General features: G+C 40.5%; 2 protein-coding genes across 2 annotated transcripts; both read right to left on the bottom strand.

The window, feature by feature from the left end:
* Window positions 1–4,440: 4,440 nt before the first annotated feature.
* Window positions 4,441–9,576, bottom strand: LOC145947675 (uncharacterized). Its single transcript, XM_083057453.1, has one exon. The coding sequence runs from the start codon at window positions 9,574–9,576 to the stop codon at window positions 4,441–4,443; it is 5,136 nt and encodes a 1,711-aa protein (XP_082913579.1).
* Window positions 9,577–10,454: 878 nt separating this feature from the next.
* Window positions 10,455–10,850, bottom strand: LOC145947676 (protein GVQW3-like). Its single transcript, XM_083057455.1, has one exon. It carries the CDS (start codon window positions 10,848–10,850, stop codon window positions 10,455–10,457), a length of 396 nt encoding a protein of 131 aa, XP_082913581.1.
* Window positions 10,851–22,383: the final 11,533 nt, after the last annotated feature.

Here is a 22,383-nt window from a genome sequence, read left to right on the forward strand (position 1 = left end):
CAAAAAACAGCAGCAACTTCATTAGTTCTTTGAGCATTATATCGACGTCTATCCATACCTGATTTTAAAGTAAATAATAATTGTAATTCAGGTAATAATTCACCTGATTCCGTTTGTAAACGTCGTTGATTTTCTAATTCTTCACCCATCATTTGATAAGATTGAGCAAATACATTAAATTCTCGCATTATTTGTTCAAGGTTTTGTACAACTTCAAAATCTAAATATGAATTTTGATTAAGACGATGATCTATGGCTTCATTTGAATCCACAATAAAAAGTTGACCATAAGTAGGACTTTCATTTTGTGCAGCATATAATGCTGTATTAATTTGATAATAAATTTGTCCTTGTATTTTGAAACAATATGGACCAGGTCGTCTATTGTTAAAGTTAATTAAATTAGCATTAAATGATGCAAATGAAAACGAACTATTATAACTACGAATATGTTAAAATCATTAGATTTTATATGACTACCATCGAATAAATTACGAAGTAATTGAGGAAATTCAGGTAATGGTTGTAAATGTACTGCACCATGATTGCAACAATCGTGAAATGAGTTTCCTTTGTTAGATACTTTTTCAGATGCAAAATGCTTTGCTTTGCAATGAACACAAGATACGTTCATAGAACCAATATAATATTCAACAACATTACTAATTGACATAGTATTATTATTATTTAAGCGAGGTTGATTTCTCTGTCGTGAACGATAACGAGATTGACATTCTGCAGAACGTTGCTGGCATACTGATGTAGTATTTCCAGAACTTTGTCCAACTATTTCTTCATCTAATTCTATTATATGATTATTATGTATTGTACCAGCAACACAATGATTTCTGTTATCAACTGATTTTAGTATATTATTTCTTACTTTTACAATTTGGCGACGACAATGTTGATTCTCTGCTTTTCTTTCACGACATCGTCGTTGAAATTCTTCTTCTTCTTCTAAAGTACGTTGTATTTTGCGTTTCGGCATTTTACGAAAGTTTAATATTTATAAAAATAGATATATTACGCTATTTATATATATATATATATATATATATATATGTATATATGCACAGAAATACACACCTACACACGATTTTTTAAAAGTATATATAAATATTTTATTAAAATATATATTTTATTGGATTTAAACAAATTATTAAAATTTAAACAATGTATGTATATGTATTTTATACGTATATCAATTACAAAGAAAAAAGATATGTATATTAGATGATATAATAATTAAAGCAAAATTATATGTGCGATAATTAAAATTATGCGTTAATTAAAACTCTTTGAAAATTAAAATACAAATATGTATGAAGAAAAAGAAATGTTTCTTTTCAATGCAATTTAAAATAATATATTAAAAAATTCAACTATATTACAACTATTCGTGATCATTATCATTATCATCATTATTATTGTCATCAATGTCATCATCATCATTATCAATGTCATCAATGTCATCAATGTCATCATTATCATCATCATCATCAATGTCATCAATGTTATCATCATCATTATCATTGTCATCATTATCATCATCATCATCATCATCATCTTCATAATCAGCATATCATCATCAACATTATCATCATCATCATCATCATCATCATTTTATCAAATATCTTTATTATTTACAAATATCTTTATTATGTACAAAATTAATATATAATATATATATATATATATATCTCTCAATAATTAAAATATATTGTTAAGTTTATATTTTAATAATTATTAAATAATATACAAATACAACTTAAACGTATTATAAGTATATATATATGCATAACTAATTATAACTATATAATAATTAATTTTAACTATATATTATTATTATTATTATTATTATTACTATTATTATATTTAAATATCTGCAAACGTCCTTATTTTTACTGCGTATCTGAAAATAAAATAAAAAATATTAATGTCAGATAGAAAAAATCATATTTTATAAATTTTAAAGACTATAATAGCTCCTGCACACAGGACGCGGTAAAACTTGCCGCGCGGCAAGAAGTGACGTGGTGGCCAATCGAATGCTTGCTATTACAGAAATAATAGATATATAACTTCCACCGCGCGGAAAATATTGAACTGAATCTTTTCCGCGAGACGGAAATAATTTCTATTGAATATTCTTCATTTATATGCATTTTCTATGCGTAAATTTTGTTTGCCACGTTGCTTTTTGCCGCGCAACAAGCTTTACCGCATTCTGTGTGCAGGAACCATAATAGAGATAGAAAGAGTGAAAGAGATAATTATATTATATTTTTATATTATCATTATTCCATGACTTTAAATCATAGGACACTGTACGCACGCAAGCACACACGCACACACGCACACCTATACACGAAGGTTAAACCAAAAATAAGTTTCGCTATTTTTTTCTTCCAAGAAACAAAAATTAACAGATCTCTCTCAGGCGTCAAAAACTTTTGTTTAGAAATTTTAAAAACATTCATACAGTTTGAATAAAAAACGACCTCGCAGCTTTAAATACGCTTCTTGCAACTATGAAACGAATTTTTTAGCGTGTCCAACTATGAGGAAAAATGTATGAGTATTCAAATAATTTTTCGTTGGAGCTCATTGTCAAGAATTTTAAAAAAGATATGTTTAATACTGATGACAACACGGACCATATTTGAATGCTCGTACATTTTTTCTAATAAACTTTTCTTAACTGTTAATAGATATTTGTTGCACTCTCATTTCTCGCAGTCAAAAATTAAAGAATCGCCCGTATCTCGCAGTTGGACACACTAAAAAATCGCTCCATTAGTTGAAAAAAACATACTTAAATGCCAAGTCGCTTCCGCACCAAACTGCGTACCAATGTTTTCAGAATATCTAAACAAAAATTTATGACACTCGAGAGATCTGCAAATTTGTCGTTTCCTGGGAGAAAATAAATAGAGAAACATACTTTTTTTTAACACCTTGTACACACATATACATATATACAAAAGTATCCCATTTTAAATAATACAAATATATAACTGCTATGTAACACGTTATAACATGCATATTACATGTAACGTACACGTTAGTTGTTATTTCCCACTCATTGTAATATTTGTAATATATAACATATGTTATATTGTAATTATATTCCAACTGAAAAAATTTGATTATCTTTGGCATCCTACAATATCGATGCTATCTGGGATATAATTACAATATAATTAAAGTATAACATATGTTATATTATAAATGGTACATCTATGAGTGGGAAATTACAACTAATGTGTACGTTATATATGACATGCACGTTATATAGCATTATATACGAGGGTAGTCCCAGAAGTACCCGACCTAACAAAGAAAACACAAAAAATTTGAGAAAAAATATCTTTATTTCTCAACATAGTCTCCTTTTAGCTCGATACACTTTTCCCAGCGATGTTCAATAGCTTCGATACCCTGTTTATAGTGAGAACCGTCGAGCTCCTCAAAATAGCCATTAACCGCAGACTCCACCTCTTCATTGTTGGCAAATCTTTTACCACCGAGCCATTTTTTCAAGATTGGAAAGTGTGCTGTATTGGCGCGCGAGATTCGCGTAGATAGAGCGGTACACGAGCGAGATTGGAAAAGTTCGGAGGCAGAGAGGAGAGAAACTTCAATAATCAAAGTGTCCGTATTGCAGTGTATTTTTCGTGTCCAGTATGACAAACAAGTGTTCTAAACAATACAAGTCGGCGGGTTCGGCAATTGCAAGTGCAACGTGCGCGTGAGCAGCGTATAGTTCGGCGACGGCGCGAAAAGAAGAAACTAATCGACAGCGATCTGCGAGCGCGAACGGTCTCGAGACGAGTGGGCAAACAGGAATGCGGAGTCAACGCAGGCGGCTGTATCCCTTCGACCTTCGAGAAGGTTCTCCCGTTAAGAGACCAATGATTTTTGGTCTTGTAACAATACATTAACGGATCGTCTCGAAAGTCGGGGGACAAAGCTGTTTATTGTTTTCCGCGCCTGTTTGCCCAGGCGAGCGAGTGTTTGAACGAGCGCGGTGACGTAAACGCGCACAGCTGATCGAAGCGCGCTGAAACGAGAGCGCGGGAGCGCGAGTGAGAGCGCGACCGGCGCGCGGGAGCGCGAGAGAGAGAACGACAAACGCGCGAAATCGCGGGAGAGAGTGACAGGCGCGCGGGACGGGCCGCGCGACACTCTCATTTATCACGCCGATTAATTCTCGCGAATGAATTCGCGACATCCCGCTCGCCTCGTCGACAGGTGGTCGACGATTGATCCCGCGACTCCCGCTCTCAAGGGCATGGCCATCGTGGCGACAAACAACGGAGGTAAGAGCACACTATTTTACAGCCGTTTTACCGAGTTTCATACAGGAATCGCACAAATACACATAATTTACAGGTCGGAGTTACACGAGACACGAGTGGAGCTTGAACGCGCGATCTATTCGGGCGTCCCCGGTTCCGCAGCGTCCGCTGTCGGCAGGGGTACTAATTTAACCACCGGACGGGACCGTTCACCGGCGGAGGTCCGGACGTCCACCACACGCACATGGCCATCGTCTCCAGGGTGGAGGCGCACTATCCGCGCGAGGGGCCAGCGGCACGGCGGCGTGGTCTCGCTTTTGATCAGGCACAGCTGGCCCTCGCGCGGATTCCCGCTTATCGACCACCACTTGGGCCGTGGGGAGAGGGTCTGGAGATACTCGCGGGACCACCTATGCCAAAAGTGGTCCCGCATCTGCTGGAGGAGCCGCCAACGGCTGAGTCGGTTCTCAGGCACGTCGATGAGTGTCGGCTCCGGAACCGCGTTGAGAGGCGCCCCGATCAGGAAGTGACCGGGGGTCAGGGCGTCGAGGTCCTCTGGATCGTCCGTCAGGGCCTGGAGCGGGCGAGAGTTGAGACAGGCCTCGGTCTCAGCGAGGAAAGTGGCCATTTCCTCGAAGGTCAACCGGGTCTCGCCTATGACTCGTCTCAGGTGGTGCTTAAGCGCTCTCACCGCCGCTTCCCACAAGCCCCCGAAGTGAGGCGCCGCCGGGGGGTTAAAGCGCCACTGGACTCCGTCATCGGCTAGGCACCCGACGATTCGGTGGCGCTCACGGCTCGCCTGGTCGAATAGGTCCTTTAGTTGCGTGTCAGCCCCCACGAAATTCGTACCCCGGTCGGAGTAAACAACCTGGCACAGACCTCGTCGGGAGACGAAGCGTCGGAAGGCGGCGAGGAAGGCGTCGGCCGAGTAGTCGCTTACAACCTCCAAGTGAACGGCGCGGGAGCTGAAACAGACAAAGACGCAGAGAAAAGCCTTGTAGGCTTTATGTCCGCGGCCCTTCGTCGTTCGGAGCCAGATTGGTCCCGCGAAGTCCACTCCTGTGTGCTGGAACGGCCGGCTAGGCGTGATCCTCGCTCTCGGCAGGTTTCCCATCAGCGGCTGAGGGGAGGCCGCCCGCCATCGAACACACTGCAGGCACCGATGAATGTATCGCCGCACCAGTTGGCGGCCTCGCGGGAGCCAGAAGCGCTGTCGCAGGTGGGTCAGCGTAGCCTGGGTTCCTCCGTGAAGCGTGCGACGGTGGCTGTCGTCGATGGTAAGTCGAGTCAAATGCGACTCCGGCGGCAAGATGATCGGGTGCCGCTGGTCGTCATTCAATAACGAATGCTTTAACCGCCCTCCCACTCTCAGGATCCCCTGGTTGCCTAGTATCGGCGTGAGCTTGCGGAGGGGACTGCGTTTTGAAACCGACCGTCCGGAGGAGACGTCCTCCAGCTCCACGGCGTAGGCCAGTGACTGGACCACTAACAGCCACCTCTCCAAGGCCTCGTTCAGTTCCCCCGAGCTCAGGTCCGGCGGCGAAGGCGGACGTCGCAGAGATCTCTTTCGCCAGCGCAATATCCAGGCGGTGACGCGCAGCAGCCGGCGCAGCGACGAAAAGCGGGCGAGCTCCTCAGGCTCCCGAGCGCTTGCGGCGGCCAGACACCGGGTGGGGCGCTGCTCCGGTAGGTCCGGGAGATCGCAGCCGTCTGGAGGCGGAGGCCAAGCGGAAGGGTCCTGGGTCAGGAACTTGGGCCCCGTCCACCATAGCGGGTGCTCCAGCAGATCGCTCGGGGACACGCCCCGGGACGCACAGTCCGCCGGATTATCGCGCCCAGGTACGTGTCTCCATCTAGACTCTTCACTGGACCGTTGTATTTCCGCCACACGATTAGCCACGAAGGTAGTCCATTTCGCAGGGTGACCTCTAACCCAGGCGAGCACGACCGTCGAGTCCGTCCACAGGAAGGTGGGGGATCCAGCCAGGTCGAGCGTAGTTCGTACGTGCTCGACCAGTTTCGCCAGTAAGGCCGCTGCGCAGAGCTCCAGTCTGGGTAGAGACACCCTCTTCAGCGGCGCGACCTTCGTCTTAGCCTGCACCAGCGAGAGGTAAGGCTCTCCGTCGCTGATCGTCCGAAGGTACACCACGGCGGCGTAAGCCCTCTCCGAGGCATCAGCGAAGCCATGGATCTCGACGCCACAAGGAGCCGCGTCGCAACGATACCAGCGCGGTATTCGTACCTTCTCCAAAACAGGGAGCTCCTCCTCGAACCTCGCCCAGGCTGCGGCATGTCCCGATGGCAGAGGAGCGTCCCAATCTAGCTGCTCCAACCAGGTGGTTTGGATCAGCAGTTTTGCCCGTACGACGATGGGGGCCAACCAGCCGAGGGGATCGAACAGACGAGCGGTTTGAGAGAGTACAACCCGCTTCGTAGGAGGGACTCCCGCCGATCTTCCGACGACGAGAGAGAAGTCGTCGCTCATGGGCGTCCATTTCAAACCCAGCACGGAGCAGGCGTCGGTCGGCAACGTGGCGTCCACAGCAGGTCGAAGCTGGTGCTCGAGCGGGACGCTTGCAAGGATTGCCCCGTGGTTAGCGGCCCACTTCCGCAAAGGGAACCCGCCCGCCATGCAGAGGGCGGATATCTGTGTCTGCAGGAGGCGAACAGATTCCAAGTCCTCGGCGCCGGTAAGGATGTCGTCCATATAAACATCCCGCCGGAGGGCGGCGGAACCTCGGGGAAATCGCCGAGTCTCGTCGCAGGCGAGCTGGCGTAGCACTCGAATAGCCAAGTACGGAGCGCACGCCAGCCCGTACGTGACGGTATTGAGCTGAAAGGTCTTTACGTCGTTGTCCTCTGCCCACAGGATGCGCTGCATGTCCCGATCCGCCGGATGGACTAGGATCTGGCGGAACATCTTCTCCACGTCGGCGGTGAAGACGTAGCGATGGCAGCGCCAGCGCAGGAGCACGTCGGCGAGAGGTGGCAGAAGATTAGGCCCTGTGTGCAAGAAATCGTTTAGAGCGAGTCCCTCGGAGGTGCGAGAAGAGCCGTTGAACACGACCCTGAGCTTGGCGTTGATACCGGACCCTCGGAGCACCCCGTGATGCGGCAGGTAGCAGCAGCGCTCAGCAGGCGCAGCGTCGACGGGCGACATATGACCTAGGGCGTGGTAGTCGCTCATGAAGGTCCGATACAGGTCTCGAAGCGCCGGGTCACGCTCTAGCCGACGCCCCATAGTGGCGAGCATCCGGAAGGCAGCGCGGCGCGTGGCAGTCAGGTCCGGTGGCTCTCGTCGAAGCGGCAGGCGTACTGCGTATCGACCGTCGGAGAGACGCTGGTGCGTTCGAGAGAAGTACTCCTCGCACTCTCTCTCCTCGGTGGTAAGCGGTATGGGGCCGCGGGGCATTTCTTCCCACTCCCAGAAGCGGCGCACGAGGGCAGGCAGTTCATCCGTCGTAGTGCACTGAAGCGAGGTCACGGATGACACGGCGTGACTGTTGATTCCGGCGGGCCCCAGGATGATCCAGCCGAGGCGCGTCTGCTGCGCGATCGGCTCCATGGGTCCTCCCCGCCGTAGATCGGGGAGGACGATGTCAGCGTACGCGTCCGCGCCGAGGAGAAGCTCCACCGGGTCCCGACGGAAGTACTCGGGGTCGGCCAGCTCAAGTCCTCGCACGTGGGGCCACGAACACGCGCTCCCGCCCGCCGTGCCGCTGTACATTGACAGGCGCGGCAACACGAGAGCGGAGATACTGCACGAGAATTGCCTCGTACGCGAGGACAACGCGACGACGAGGCGGCCCCGGGAGAATCCCGTCTGAATTCCGCCGACGCCAAAAATAGCGACCGACGTCGGGGTTCGAGGTAAGCGGAGTCTCTGGGCGAGTGACTCGGCGACCAGGCAGGTTTCGGACCCCGGGTCGACCAGCGCGCGAACTACGTGGCACTTTCCGGCACGATCAGTCACACGAACGCGGGCCGTCGCAAGCAAGACCGACGAAAACTCAGCTGGCGGGCGCTCAGTCACATGCACCGTCGGCGACGGAGAGCAGTCCACAGCGAGCGTCGAAGAGGCTGCGAAGGCCTCGTGCAGTGACGTATGATGACGTCCGGAGCACTTGTTGCAGTTCTTGGAAGATGGGCAGGCGCTGACCATATGACGACCTAGGCAGTTCCAGCAGCGTTGGTGAGTCGTTACCGCTTCGCGTCGCTCGGGAGCAGATTTCTTCCTGTATTGCTCGCAGAATGCTAAGAAGTGTTCCTTCTTACAGATTGGGCAGCTGCGGCTAGAATCGACGGCGCGGCCCTTCACGTGATTGCTGCGGGCAGAGCGGCCGGACTTTTCTGACGACTTTCCGGACAGTTCGCTGGCGGTTGATAGGATCGCCTCCTGGGTCATCAGTTGCTCCTGGAGGAACTCACGGAGCTCGTCGTACGTCGAGGGCTCGGGGCTCTTTCCCAGCGAATTTTCCCACTCACGGCGGGTCCTAGTGTCGAGGAGCTCGACCACCAGGTGGACGAAAAGGTCCGAGCAGCTGGAGATCGGACGGCCAATCCCCTCCAGAGATCCGACGACAGACACCACGCCGTGGAAGATGCGTCGAAGGTCAGTTACCGAATCGGACGTCATCTTGGGGAGAGCGGTGAATGCAGCCAGATATGACCTCACCAGCATACGCTTATTTTCATAATGGTCGCTGAGGGTGGTCCACGCGCGCTCAAAATTGTCCTCCGTCGTTGGCAGGTTTTTGATGAGTTGTTCGGCGTCCCCCTTGACGCTAGTCTTCAAATAATGAATTTTCTCCACTTTTGACAGGGAGGATTCATTGCTCACGAGAGAGCTGAAGAGGTCTCGGAAAGCCGGCCAGTCCTCAAATTTGCCCGAAAACTGCGGCAGCTGAATCCGGGGGAGAGCATTACGCGACGGCGACGGCGTGGGCCCCGCTCGCTCCTTCTTAGACCCCTCCGCAGCCAGGAGGAGAGCCTGCTCCGCGTCCAGCAGACGAGCACGCTGCCGGAGGTAGTCTACCTCTACAGCACTCGCGACATCGTCTGTGAGGTAGGCGCTCTCAACGAGAGTGTCCCCGAAGTCCGTTATTAGCTTCTCGTGATTGGTCTCAAATTTCCTCCACCTAACGTCCATCACTGACACGGCGGATCGGACGAGGCCCATGGTGACCTTGGTGGACTCCAAGCTCTCTAGCACCTCAGTTGAGCGCGCAATGCGCGATTGAAGGTCTCGCTGAACCGCCACTAACTTTTCCATCTTCGTTCCTGACGGTGGACCGCACGTCACTTCGGCACCACAACACTCCACACAAACGGCGAGCTCGAGAACAGTGACGAGGAAGCCGAAGAAAGGATCACGTTGATCCGGCTCGAAGGACCAGAAATGTGCTGTATTGGCGCGCGAGATTCGCGTAGATAGAGCGGTACACGAGCGAGATTGGAAAAGTTCGGAGGCAGAGAGGAGAGAAACTTCAATAATCAAAGTGTCCGTATTGCAGTGTATTTTTCGTGTCCAGTATGACAAACAAGTGTTCTAAACAATACAAGTCGGCGGGTTCGGCAATTGCAAGTGCAACGTGCGCGTGAGCAGCGTATAGTTCGGCGACGGCGCGAAAAGAAGAAACTAATCGACAGCGATCTGCGAGCGCGAACGGTCTCGAGACGAGTGGGCAAACAGGAATGCGGAGTCAACGCAGGCGGCTGTATCCCTTCGACCTTCGAGAAGGTTCTCCCGTTAAGAGACCAATGATTTTTGGTCTTGTAACAATACATTAACGGATCGTCTCGAAAGTCGGGGGACAAAGCTGTTTATTGTTTTCCGCGCCTGTTTGCCCAGGCGAGCGAGTGTTTGAACGAGCGCGGTGACGTAAACGCGCACAGCTGATCGAAGCGCGCTGAAACGAGAGCGCGGGAGCGCGAGTGAGAGCGCGACCGGCGCGCGGGAGCGCGAGAGAGAGAACGACAAACGCGCGAAATCGCGGGAGAGAGTGACAGGCGCGCGGGACGGGCCGCGCGACACTCTCATTTATCACGCCGATTAATTCTCGCGAATGAATTCGCGACAGAAAGAGAAAATAATCCGAGGGGACTAAATCTGGCGAATAGGGTGCGTGAGGAAGCAATTCGAACTTTAACTCATTGATTTTGGCCATTTGATTGGAGCAAACGCGGCACCCATCTTGCGCACAGCTTTCTCATGTCCAAATTTTCAGTCAATATGCGATGTACAGCACTTTTTGAAATGCCTACCATGTCTGCTAGCTCGCGCACTTTCAGTCGACGGTCATCCAATACCATTTTGTGGATTTTCTTCACCATTTCTGGCGTGGTCACCTCATTTGGTCGACCACTGCGATGTTCGTCTTGGCAGCTCGTACGGCCTCGTTTAAACTCTGCCACCCAATATTTTACCATTGTAAACGAAGGAGCAGACTCCCCCAGAGTAGAATCTAGCTCGGCTTTGATATTGATTGGACTGAGACCTTTCAAATGAAAGTATTGTACCACATAACGATGACCAATTTTTTCCATGTTTACAAATTCACTGAGAGCGTTCACTATTGATGGCTGCCAAACAAATACTAAACAACGTAGAGTCTTCAAACTTGAAACTTAAGCTTTATAAGGTTGGTACTTTCTACCATAGTAATTTTTTTTAGACAACAATCGCCATTTATACGTCAGGTCGGGTACTTCTGGGACTACCCTCGTACATGTTACATAGCAGTTATATTTTGTGTTTGCTGGGATGCGTTGTTAAACGTACTTTTTTGTTCTCTTTCCTTCTCTTTCTTATTCTCCTTTCTTTGTATCTTCTCTCTCTCTCTCTCTCTCTCTCTCTCTCTCTCTCTCTCTCTCTCTCTCTCTCTCTCTCTTTTCTGAGAGAAGACGTGTCAAACATCGCTCTGCAAAAGTGATAACTTTTAAGTGATTATATAGTGAGGGAGAGTGGCGAAAAAGTATTGAAGTAATAGTTGCATAGACCGGGAATAGACATGAGTGTTATCTAACAGGAATATGCTGATTTGTGAGCGTGAGAGTTATATTTCTTGTATGAGGCATCGAGATTTCACCCGACAGGTAGACATTAAAGGTGGACACAAAGCGCTGACGTGTGAATTTGGACAAAGGTAATTGACCGCCTATGCTGGTATTAACAGCTTCGGCCGGTAATTATCGATATGAACGATGAATATGACGAGTATCGATGCTCGGCATGTAAGAAGGCAATAAAAAATCAGGTTGTTGCATGCAAATCTTGTATTAAACTGTTTTACCATCCAGGATGTGCAAGTAAACATAAAATTTATGATAGAAATCGCGAACTGGTGTCGTGTCCTGGCCCATTTGAGAAATTTACAATTGAAAGTGAAGCAGATATGAAGAAGGCACCGACAGCAGCGGGGAGCAGCAGGGAAAGACAAGGATCTACAGGATCTACGGGTTCGTTTACGACATCAAGCAGTGGAAATAGAATATCAGGAGCGAGTGGATCATCGAGTATTGACGTAAAAATAGATTGGCTTGTAAAAACTGTGAAAGAAATAAAAGACGAAACAGCATGTAAGAAGGAAATTAAAATGATGGTTAAGGAAATAGTTCGAGAAGAATTTGGAAGTATTAAACAAGAACTGGAAGACTTGAGAAGAATTATACAAGGAGGAGCGGGTGGACTGGCAGGAGGAGCTCAAAGATGTTATAGTGAAGCAGTTAAAGAGAAGAAAAAAGAAAATATTATAATTGTCAAACCCAAGGTGCAACAGGAGAGTGAAGCAATTAAAAAACTGATAAAAGAAAAGGTAGATATCAAGAATATGGCTATGGGAATAACGAAGTTAAAAAAAGGAAGTAAGGGAACAGTGATTCTCGGCTGTGAGACTGGAGAAGAAATGGAAAAGCTAAAGGCGACAGTACAAGCCAAGCTGGGCGAGAATTTTAACGTTACTGAGTCACCGCGGATGAAACCTAAGATAAAAATTGTCAATATTAGCGAGGAAGAAATGGAGTTGAATGATGATGATTTAATAGGTACAATTAAGAAGCAGAACAAAATTGACGTGAAAAATGAAGGAATTCATATGCGAATAGTGAAGAGAATAGTTAAAGAGAAAATAAATGAGAAATATCAGTCCGGAAGAAGAGGAAAAGATGGTATCGTAATAATTGAAGCAGATGAAGAGACTCATGAAGTAATGTTGAGAAAAGGGAAACTGAATGTAGGATGGAGAAAGTGTCCTGCATTCAATCACATTAACATTAAAAGATGTTTTAAATGCTGGGGTTATTATCATATTGCAAAGAATTGTACGCGTAATGAAACATGTCACAAATGTGCAGGAAATCACAAGGTGAGTGAATGTACAGCGACAAAGAAAAGATGTATAAATTGTATGTTTAAGATTCAAACATACAATTTGAAAATAAATGATGAGCATGGCGCACTTGATCCGGAATGTCCGACTTTCAAGAGGGCGATACAGGAGGAGAAGAGGAGGGCCGGATGGGAGGAAGATAAATAGCAACTACAGAAGGAAACGGAATTAATACTATATACAAATGCGCAAAGTTTGATGGCGCATAAAGACGAGATACAGCATCAGATTATGAAGAAAATGAATCCTGCGTTCATAGCGTTATCAGAAACCAGAGTGACTGCTGAAATTGAAGACTGTGAAGTGAACGTACCGGGGTATAGTATGATTAGATGTGATGCTGAAAACAGAAATACAGGAGGAGTTCTTTTATATGTAAGGGACGATATTAAATATGAGATAGTATTAGTAAAAAAGTTAGAAGCGAATTGTTGGTGTGCTGCGATTGAGGTGAAAGATAAATTGTATAAAGGAGTGATAACAGTAATATATCATTCACCGAGTTCATCGCATGGTGAGTTCGTGAGATTTCTGGAGGATATAATAGAAGAATTAATAATACGGGGAGAATGTATAGTAATAGGAGACTTTAATATAGATATTATGTTGGACTCGTTTTATACAAAGAAGTTACAAACGACAATGTTGAGCTTAGGCATGAAACAATATGTAAATAAACCGACGAGAATTACGAAAGATAGTAAGACAATTATAGATTTAATTTACGCTAATAATAAAATAGAAGTGCAAGTAATTCATGAACCTAAAATAACGGACCATGCGTGGTTAAAAGTTGATCTTAATGCGAATAAAATTGATAATAAATACAGAGAATTTAATGCTAGGAATTTTAAAGAGTTTAATGTAGATGAATTTATTAAATTAGTGGAAAATAAATTAGGAAAAAGCCAAGATATGAATGTCAGTGTGAGAGCGAAGAAACTTGTCGATAATATAGTAGATGCGTTGGATGCTACAGCACCTAGAAAAAAATTTAGAATTCCGAAAATATGGGAAGGGAAAAAGTGGTTTTCGGATGAAATAAGGGAAGCAGCGGCTAAAAGGGATGAGGCATACAGTAAAGCGTTGTATGATGACACGGATGAAAATTGGTCACAGTTTAAAATCGAAAGAAATGCAGTGGTTAAACTAATCAGGACAAAGAAAAAAGAATACTATGAAAATATGATAGATCATAACAAGGGAAATCCGACATCTATGTGGAAAACCTTAAAAGAAATAATAAGGGGCGAACCAACGGGTACAAAAAAAATAGAGGATATAGATTTTGAAATATTAGATAATACTGAAGGGTGCAATATAGCTAATAAATTTAATTTATATTATATACAGAGTATTGAGAACATAGTAAAATCTATAAGTAGAGATAAGTTAGGAAGTCCAGGTAAAAGAATTATTTTTGTTATTGAAAGCGAGGGAATAATGGAAAATTTTGAGATGATTAGAATAGAGCATTTACAAAAAATTGTTATGGAACTACCAAAAAAGAAAGGCACGGAGGAGGGATTAACTAGTGATATACTTAAAGCAGTATTTTATGTAATAAAAGAGGAATTTATTGATATAATAAATAACTCTTTGAGGGAAGGTTGCTGTCCAGAAGGTTGGAAAACGTCTACGATAATACCGATTCCAAAAATAGAAAAAGCCAGAAAAGCAAGTGAATTTAGGCCTATTAATATGTTACCAATATTCGAGAAAGTATTAGAATTAGTAGTTAAAAAGCAAATTGAGGCGTATTTAGAAGATAACTGTATTATAACAGAACATCAGTCAGGTTTTAGAAAACAGTATTCGTGTGAAACAGCGATTCAAACAGTCATTGACGAATGGAAACTGGTAGTTAGTGAGGCAAAAATGGTGGGGGTAATTTTCATGGATCTCAAGCGAGCATTTGAAACGATAGATAGAGAAAGACTGTTAGAGAAATTATATCAATACGGAATTAGAGGAACAGCTTTAGAATGGTTAAGATCATATTTAAAGAATAGAACACAGCAGGTACGATTTAACAATGAATGGTCTGCATTATTGGCCACAGAATATGGAGTACCACAGGGATCTGTATTAGGACCTTTGTTATTTATAATATATATAAACGATATAATTAAAGTCTGTCCGGAGGGATGTAGTATAAAAATGTTTGCAGACGATACGCTAGTGTATGTGACTGGAGAGAGTAGTGCGGAATTAGAAAGAAAAATGAATATGGCATTTGTTACAGTGGAAAGATGGATGAATACAAATAAGTTAAAAATGAACGCAGGGAAAACGAAATATATGATAGTTCGAAGTGTACGAAAAGAACTGAGAGGTAACATTACACTGAAATGTTTGGATGGAACGGAGATAGAGCGTGTGGAAAGAATGAAATATCTAGGCATAATTATTGACGATAGGTTAAGATTTAAGGACCACTGTGATTATATGCTAAAGAAAATAGGGAAAAAAGTGAGTTTTTTAAATAGAATAGGTAACTACATATCGGCATACACTAGATGTATTATATATAAGTCAATCATAGCGCCTCACTTTGAGTATTGTGCGACGCTGTTAATTGATATGGGAGAAACACAACTGAATGAATTGCAAAAAGCGCAAAACCGGGCCATGAGGGTCATATTGCAATGTGATAGATATACCAAAGTGGAGAGTATGCTGCAAGCGCTGCAGTTTATGTCCATAAGACAGAGGCTGAAATATATAATGTGTGTATATTTATCTTTAAGATTTTAAAGAATATGTTACCGGATCAATTAAGAAATAAGTTAACAATAGTGGGAAAAGAGAATGAAAGACAGACACGGCAAGCTGGGGACATTGTGGTACAATTTCGTAGGACAACGAGTGCACAGAAGAGTATGTTTTATGAGGGAGTGAAAATGTACAATGCCTTACCAGCTGAAATAAGACGAATCGAAGAACTGGAAGCGTTTAAGCGAGAGTTAAAGGAGTATATTGTAATTAATGTAAATTAGACTTGTATTTTACAAATAGCTGAGAAAGCTAATAAATATCAATCAATCAATCTCTCTCTCTCTCTCTCTCTCTCTCTCTCTCTCTCTCTCTCTCTCTCTCTCTCTCTCTCTCTCTCTCTCTCTCTCTCTCTCTCTCCCCCCCTCTCTCTCTCTCTCTCCCTCCCTCCCTCCCTCCCTCCCTCCCTCCCTCCCTCCCTCCCTCCCTCCCTCTTATTATAAATGCAGTTTTTTTTAAATATCTGAAATAAATTTTTTCTGTAAATCCAAATTTCTCCAAATATTTTTAATTTATCAAAATATTTTTAATTTTACAATTAGGCTAATATGTTTTACATTATTTTATCTATATTAATTTTTTTCATAATAAAATTGATTTTATTGAACAAATAATAAATAGTTAATAGATAAAATATAAAATATCTAAAAGAATATATTCCTATAAATTTAAATATTTGTGAAATCTAAATTTTGTTTAAATAGATTTTCATAAAAATTTTATTTCATAAATATAATAAATAATAAATAAATAAATGTGATCTGATGTTATAGATGTCGGCCAATCGCGAAAATTAATTTCTAATTTTTCGGAACAGTATCTCTTGGTTTGAGATCACTGAGTTCCATTTGATTAATTATCAATTAACCTCGTACTTACAATGGAAAAATAGGCGAGAAAAATATAGGTCCGAAAAGTCGCTGAAGCGGGAATTGAACCCGCGTCTTTCGCTTTCCGAGCGACTGCTCTTACCACTAAGCTATTCAGACCCCTTCGATCCTATATTTTTCATTTGCCTTCTAAATAGATGTTTGTAAATAACGCCATGATTAGGCCCAGGCGTAAACTTAAGAAATATATTTCTTAAGTTTACGCCTCTTTTCGGAAAGAAATAAATTTTTTATATTTTTCTCGCCTATTTTTCCATTGTAAGTACGAGGTTAATTGATAATTAATCAAATGGAACTCAGTGATCTCAAACCAAGAGATACTGTTCCGAAAAATTAGAAATTAATTTTCGCGCTTGGCTCTATTGGCCGACATCTATAACATCAGATCACATTTATTTATTTATTATTTATTAATATTGAGAGCCGATTAAATAAAAAAAAAAAATATTTCATAAATATAATTTAAAAAAGCTACATTTATCAGATAGAAACATGAAGTAATAAAATAATCTATTCCAATCTTATTCACACACACACACACGACTTCTCATAAAAAATATTATATAAATTATATACAGGGTGTAACAACGATCATATCAAGCGTTTTTGGAGGAAAATACGTATTTTCTTGAAAAATGTTTTATTACCAAAGTGGTAAGGGTTACTTATCATTACACAGTAGTATTAGTATGATTTTGAATAGCATTACCAAAGTCACATAAAGATCATTTTGAAATAATGGAAACCCTCATTTTTTATTGCATGTACGTGTAGCTTACTTCGAGAGCTTTTCAAAATAATAAAGAGTATTTTTCATTCTGTGCTTTTTGCAAAAAAAGTACAGTATTTAGACATAAAATACTAAATATTTAGTGAAACATTTCGTTTTCAGTATTACTATTTTTATGCACAGAATAATGAGACCAATCAATATAAAGAAAACGCATAATTGGAAAACCTTGCACATTATATACATTTTAAAGAATAACAATGCGTTTTTTTTTGCACCAATTGATTTGTCTAATCATTTTATGCATAAAAATAATAAGATACTATTTTATGATAAAATACTTATTTTTATGCGAAAAGTACAGAATGAAAAATACACTTTATTATTTTAAAAAGCTATCGAAATAAGCTACATGTATATGCAATAAAAAATGAGGGTTCTATAGAAATATTTCAAAATGATCTTTATGTAACTTTGATAACGTTATTCAAAATCATACTTATACTACTATGTAATGATAAGTAACTTTTACAACTTTGGTAATAAAACATTTTTCAAGAAAATACGTATTTTCCTCCAAAAACTCCTTATACCTGTTACACACCGTGTATAGTTTTATACTTTCAATAGGATCCGCCAAAAGTACCCGTGAATATTTCGAAAACTAAGCATTTTGTAAAAAGTTTGGAATGAAACTTATAGGGCTCAAAATAAGGCATTTGATGGTGACCTTGACCTAGGGGTCAAATTTTGAGTTCATTTCAAGGTCAACTTAATTTTTTGAAATGGAATCCACTATTTTTTATGACATATTCTTGTAGCTTATCTCGAGAACTTTTTAAAACACTATAATAAAATTATTTATCGTGTTTTCGAATCATAAGGCTTGAAAGTTAACAATTTTTTAACATAAAATTTACATTTTATAAAATATTCAGTTTTTGATAATTTTATGCACGAAATAATGAGACCAATCAATTGGTGTAAAGAAAACAGATAATTGTTTTAAAAAAACTATATAATTTGTAACTTACAACTACAGAAAAAAGCAGCTATGTTTTCTTTACACCAATCTATTCTTCTCATTATTTTGTGCATAATAGTATTAGGGTAAAATTATCAAAAACTGAATATTTTACAAAATGTTGTACATTTTATGTCGAAAAATTTTTAACTTTCAAGCCTTATAACTCGAAAAAACAAAAAATAATTTTATTATTGTGTTTTGGAAAGCTTTCGAGATAAGCTACAAGAATATGTCATAAAAATAGTGGGTTCCATTTAAAAAAATTAAGTTGACCTTGAAATGAACTATAAATTTGACCTCTAGATCAAGGTCACCATTAAATGCCTTATTTTAAGCCCTACAAGTTTCATTCCAAATTTTTCTAAAATGCTTATAGCATTGTCGAATGAAACAGGTTTGATCGATCTGAGAGTAATTTGACGTTCTTGACCAATCACAGCCATTTCTCTGAAGAATAAATGGCTGTGATTGGTCAATGATGTCATCGCTCTCGGATCGATCAAACCTGCTTCATTCAAAAACGCTATTAGTTTTCGAAATATTGAGGAGTTCTGGTACTTTTGGCGGACCCTGTATGTACATATATTTATGACTTATGCTTATATATATATATATATATATATATATATATATATACAGGGTGTCCCATAATTCGCGAACCACCCGTCAGTTGCAGGTAGAGTAGGTTAAACTGAGTAAAAAAGTCCTCTACCATTTTGCGATTTTCTCAATAATTAATGAGAAATAAATTAAAGAAAATCAGCCAATTCGAGCGATGATAAGCGTGCAGCGAGAAGAGACAGCCCACTCGGGGGTCCAGAGTTAGCGCTACTCGTATGTAGTTACTGTCTTTTGTAAAGTGCTCCTCCCCGCTTCATCGCGCGCCTAGCAACCGTGTAACATTATACTGTTTCTTTTCGCCGCATGCTTAGTAACGATATGAAACTGGGCTGTCTTTTCTCGCCGTCGTCACGCGAATTGGCTGATCTTCTTTAATTTATTTCTCATTAATTATTGCGAAAATCGCAAAATGGTAGAGGACTTTTCTATTCAGTTCAACATGCTCTATCTGCAACTGACGGGTGGTTCGCGAATTATGGGACATCCTGTATACAGGGTGTAACTAAACAAACGTATACGAAGCACACCATCAGGTGCAGGACAACAAACTAAATCGAAAAGTCCTGAGCCATTTTTTTATCTGAGCTTTATTTTTTACGCTATAAATTGTTAAAGTTTGCCAATCAGCGCGTGGCTACAACGAAAGGCAGCGTAGGCGCCGCCTACTGGGTGGGGAGCGCGGGATCGAAGAGTAGCGAGACAAAGTGGGGCGAAGCGAATGTAGCATGTCTCTGCTCTTTTTTGTACGTTTTGCGTAGCTCTTAAAATTTGATTATTCTCGATACTCTCGGTAGTGTGGAATATTTAATTTTTCCATCTCGTTAGCTGTCTCCATATTTGTGTTTAGAAATACTTTTTCTTTGAAGAGAAAGGTCACATGAGTTGTAGTCCGGAGATCGAGCAGGCCACGGACTAGTACTGAATCCTTCCCATCCTTGAGGAAAATTTTTATCGAAGTAATGGCGGATGATACTTTTGAATAAGATTCATTGAAATTAATATTAAAAGTGGTTCCGATAATTGGACTTAAATATTAAATTTATTTTAAGTGCAAAGTATGTTTTTATTTTTAACATTTTTAACAAAAAAAAACTTTCATGTATGAAAACATTATAATACATATGTATGTAGTAATGACTACTTTTATTAAGATTTTTAGTCTTGATGTGTGAACATGATATAAAAATTAAGCCCTGAGAGTAGAATACAGTATTGAAACTGAGATAGCGATCTTCACAATTTCGATAGATTCTATTAAACTACGCAATAAAATAATAATTATAAACATTTTTATAATAATAAAATAAAAATAAATAATAATATAAATATAATAATAATAAAATAAGAGTAAAGATATATTATACATATTCAAAATAAATATTTTTATAATAAAAATAATTCTTACGTGCAGAATGGGCAAGTGCGTCATTGTGCATGAATATCGTAGCTTATCTATTTAATGTTACCTCTTCTAAATTATTCTCTGCCGGAACTAACAAATTATTTTGTAAAAAATCGAGACTACTTTTGAGAGTTCAAGCGTGATAATATAAAAAGTTCGATCTAAGTCCTGTCAATAAGTTTATGTCAATAGGAAAAATAATTCAATAGGAACAATACTAGTAATAAAAGTAAACAGTAATATAACGATTACACATTATTTTTCTAGAAAGAAAATGTTTATTGCATTGATTAAATAAAAAAATAATTCAAATCGATAGACAGACGAATGATAATAAAAAAAGTTACATTAGAGAAATGATTAAAAAGGAAACAATAAAAATAGTTTCAATTTAATTAATTTAAATTACAATTAAATTTTAATTTTATTTCAGTTTAAAATACCTACTTACGATTTGATTTCTCGGCAATCCATACCAAATATTTACGGAATTCGATGTTGAAAAGATCTCATTCGAGTAAGAAATAGATTTCCAAATGGCTGCAGTAATGATAATGATAAGAGAATGTGGATATTAAACATTCCTAAAATGTTTCTTGTAAAGGTACATTTATCGACATACAAAATCCAACTTTTATAATTTGGTTTTTACTAGATTTAAATAATATTCAGCGAAAATCATGATATATCTATGAAATATTAATTTCAATGAATCTTATTCAAAAGTATCATTACTTCGATAAAAATTTTCCTCAAGGATGGGAAGGATTCAGTACTAGTCCGTGGCTTGCTCGATCTCCGGACTACAACTCATGTGACCTTTCTCATCAAAGAAAAAGTATTTCTAAACACAAATATGGAGACAGCTAACGAGATGGACAAAATTAAATATTCCACACTACCGAGAGTATCGAGAATAATCAAATTTTAAGAGCTACGCAAAACGTACAAAAAAGAGCAGAGACATGCTACATTCGCTTAGCCCCACTTTGTCTCGCTACTCTCCGATCCCGCGCTCCCCACCCAGTAGGCGGCGCCTACGCTGCCTTTCGTTGTAGCCACGCGCTGATTGGCAAACTTTAACAATTTATAGCGTAAAAAATAAAGCTCAGATAAAAAAATGGCTCAGGACTTTTCGATTTAGTTTGTTGTCCTGCACCTGATGGTGTGCTTCGTATACGTTTGTTTAGTTACACCCTGTATATACATATATATGGGTCATTCCATCAAATAAAAATTATTTTTGGGCGTCACTGTCGCCGATCTTCTTGAAACTCCGTAAGTTTATTATTGATAGCGCAAAAAAACTTGTGCAAATTTCAAATTGTTTGAGCAATTAGTTTTCCCACAATTATATTATGGGGAATATTTATCGATTTTAAAATTTTTTTCTTTTATTGATTTCAGTATGCTTCTAAATTGATCGAATAATAAAAAATAGTATTTTTTGCATAAAAAAATCTCAGCTTTTCGATAAAAAAATTTCATTTTCCATTTCGAATATCAGAATGCTATTGTGAAAAAACTCATTTTTTCGTTATTGCCCAAATTTTCCGGTTGAATTTGATATTTTTTTCAGAAAGCTGAGATTTTTTTACATAAAATATGTGCTTTTCAAGCTGGGTAAACTGTAAATTCAAACGGGAGTAGATCAAATGCAAATCCGTTACTGTTTAAAAACTTGTATTTTAGAAAAATTGTTACATGTTGACACAGGTTTAATATATGCGGATTCAATATTATCCTGAAGGGGTAAAAAAGTGTGTAAAGATAGAGTTCCTTTAACAATTTTATATTTAGAACGTCGAGCATTTAATGAGGACTTTGTTACATTAGATGCTCGATGTTCTAAATCTAAAATTGTTAAAGGAACTCAATCTTTACACACTTTTTTACTTCTTCAAAATAATATTGAATCCGCATACCTGTGTCAACATGTAACAATTTTTCTAAAATACAAGTTTTTAAACAGTAACGGATTTGCATTTGATCTACTCCCGTTTGAATTTACAGTTTACCCAGCTTGAAGAGCACATATTTTATGTAAAAAAATCTCAGCTTTCTGAAAAAAATATCAAATTCAACCGGAAAATTTGGGCAATAACGAAAAAATGAGTTTTTTCACAATAGCATTCTGATATTCGAAATGGAAAATGAAATTTTTTTATCGAAAAGCTGAGATTTTTTTATGCAAAAAATACTATTTTTTATTATTCGATCAATTTAGAAGCATACTGAAATCAATAA

Source organism: Prenolepis imparis, unplaced genomic scaffold (assembly GCF_030444845.1).
Source record: "Prenolepis imparis isolate NDT839.2.m4 unplaced genomic scaffold, iyPreImpa1.0 SCAF_118, whole genome shotgun sequence".
Taxonomy (NCBI): Eukaryota; Metazoa; Arthropoda; class Insecta; order Hymenoptera; family Formicidae; genus Prenolepis; species Prenolepis imparis.

Coding starts and splice junctions, on each gene's coding strand:
- LOC145947675 (XM_083057453.1), bottom strand. CDS start 9,576: ATGGAAAAGTTAGTGGCGGTTCAGCGAGACCTTCAATCGCGCATTGCG.
- LOC145947676 (XM_083057455.1), bottom strand. CDS start 10,850: ATGGAAAAAATTGGTCATCGTTATGTGGTACAATACTTTCATTTGAAA.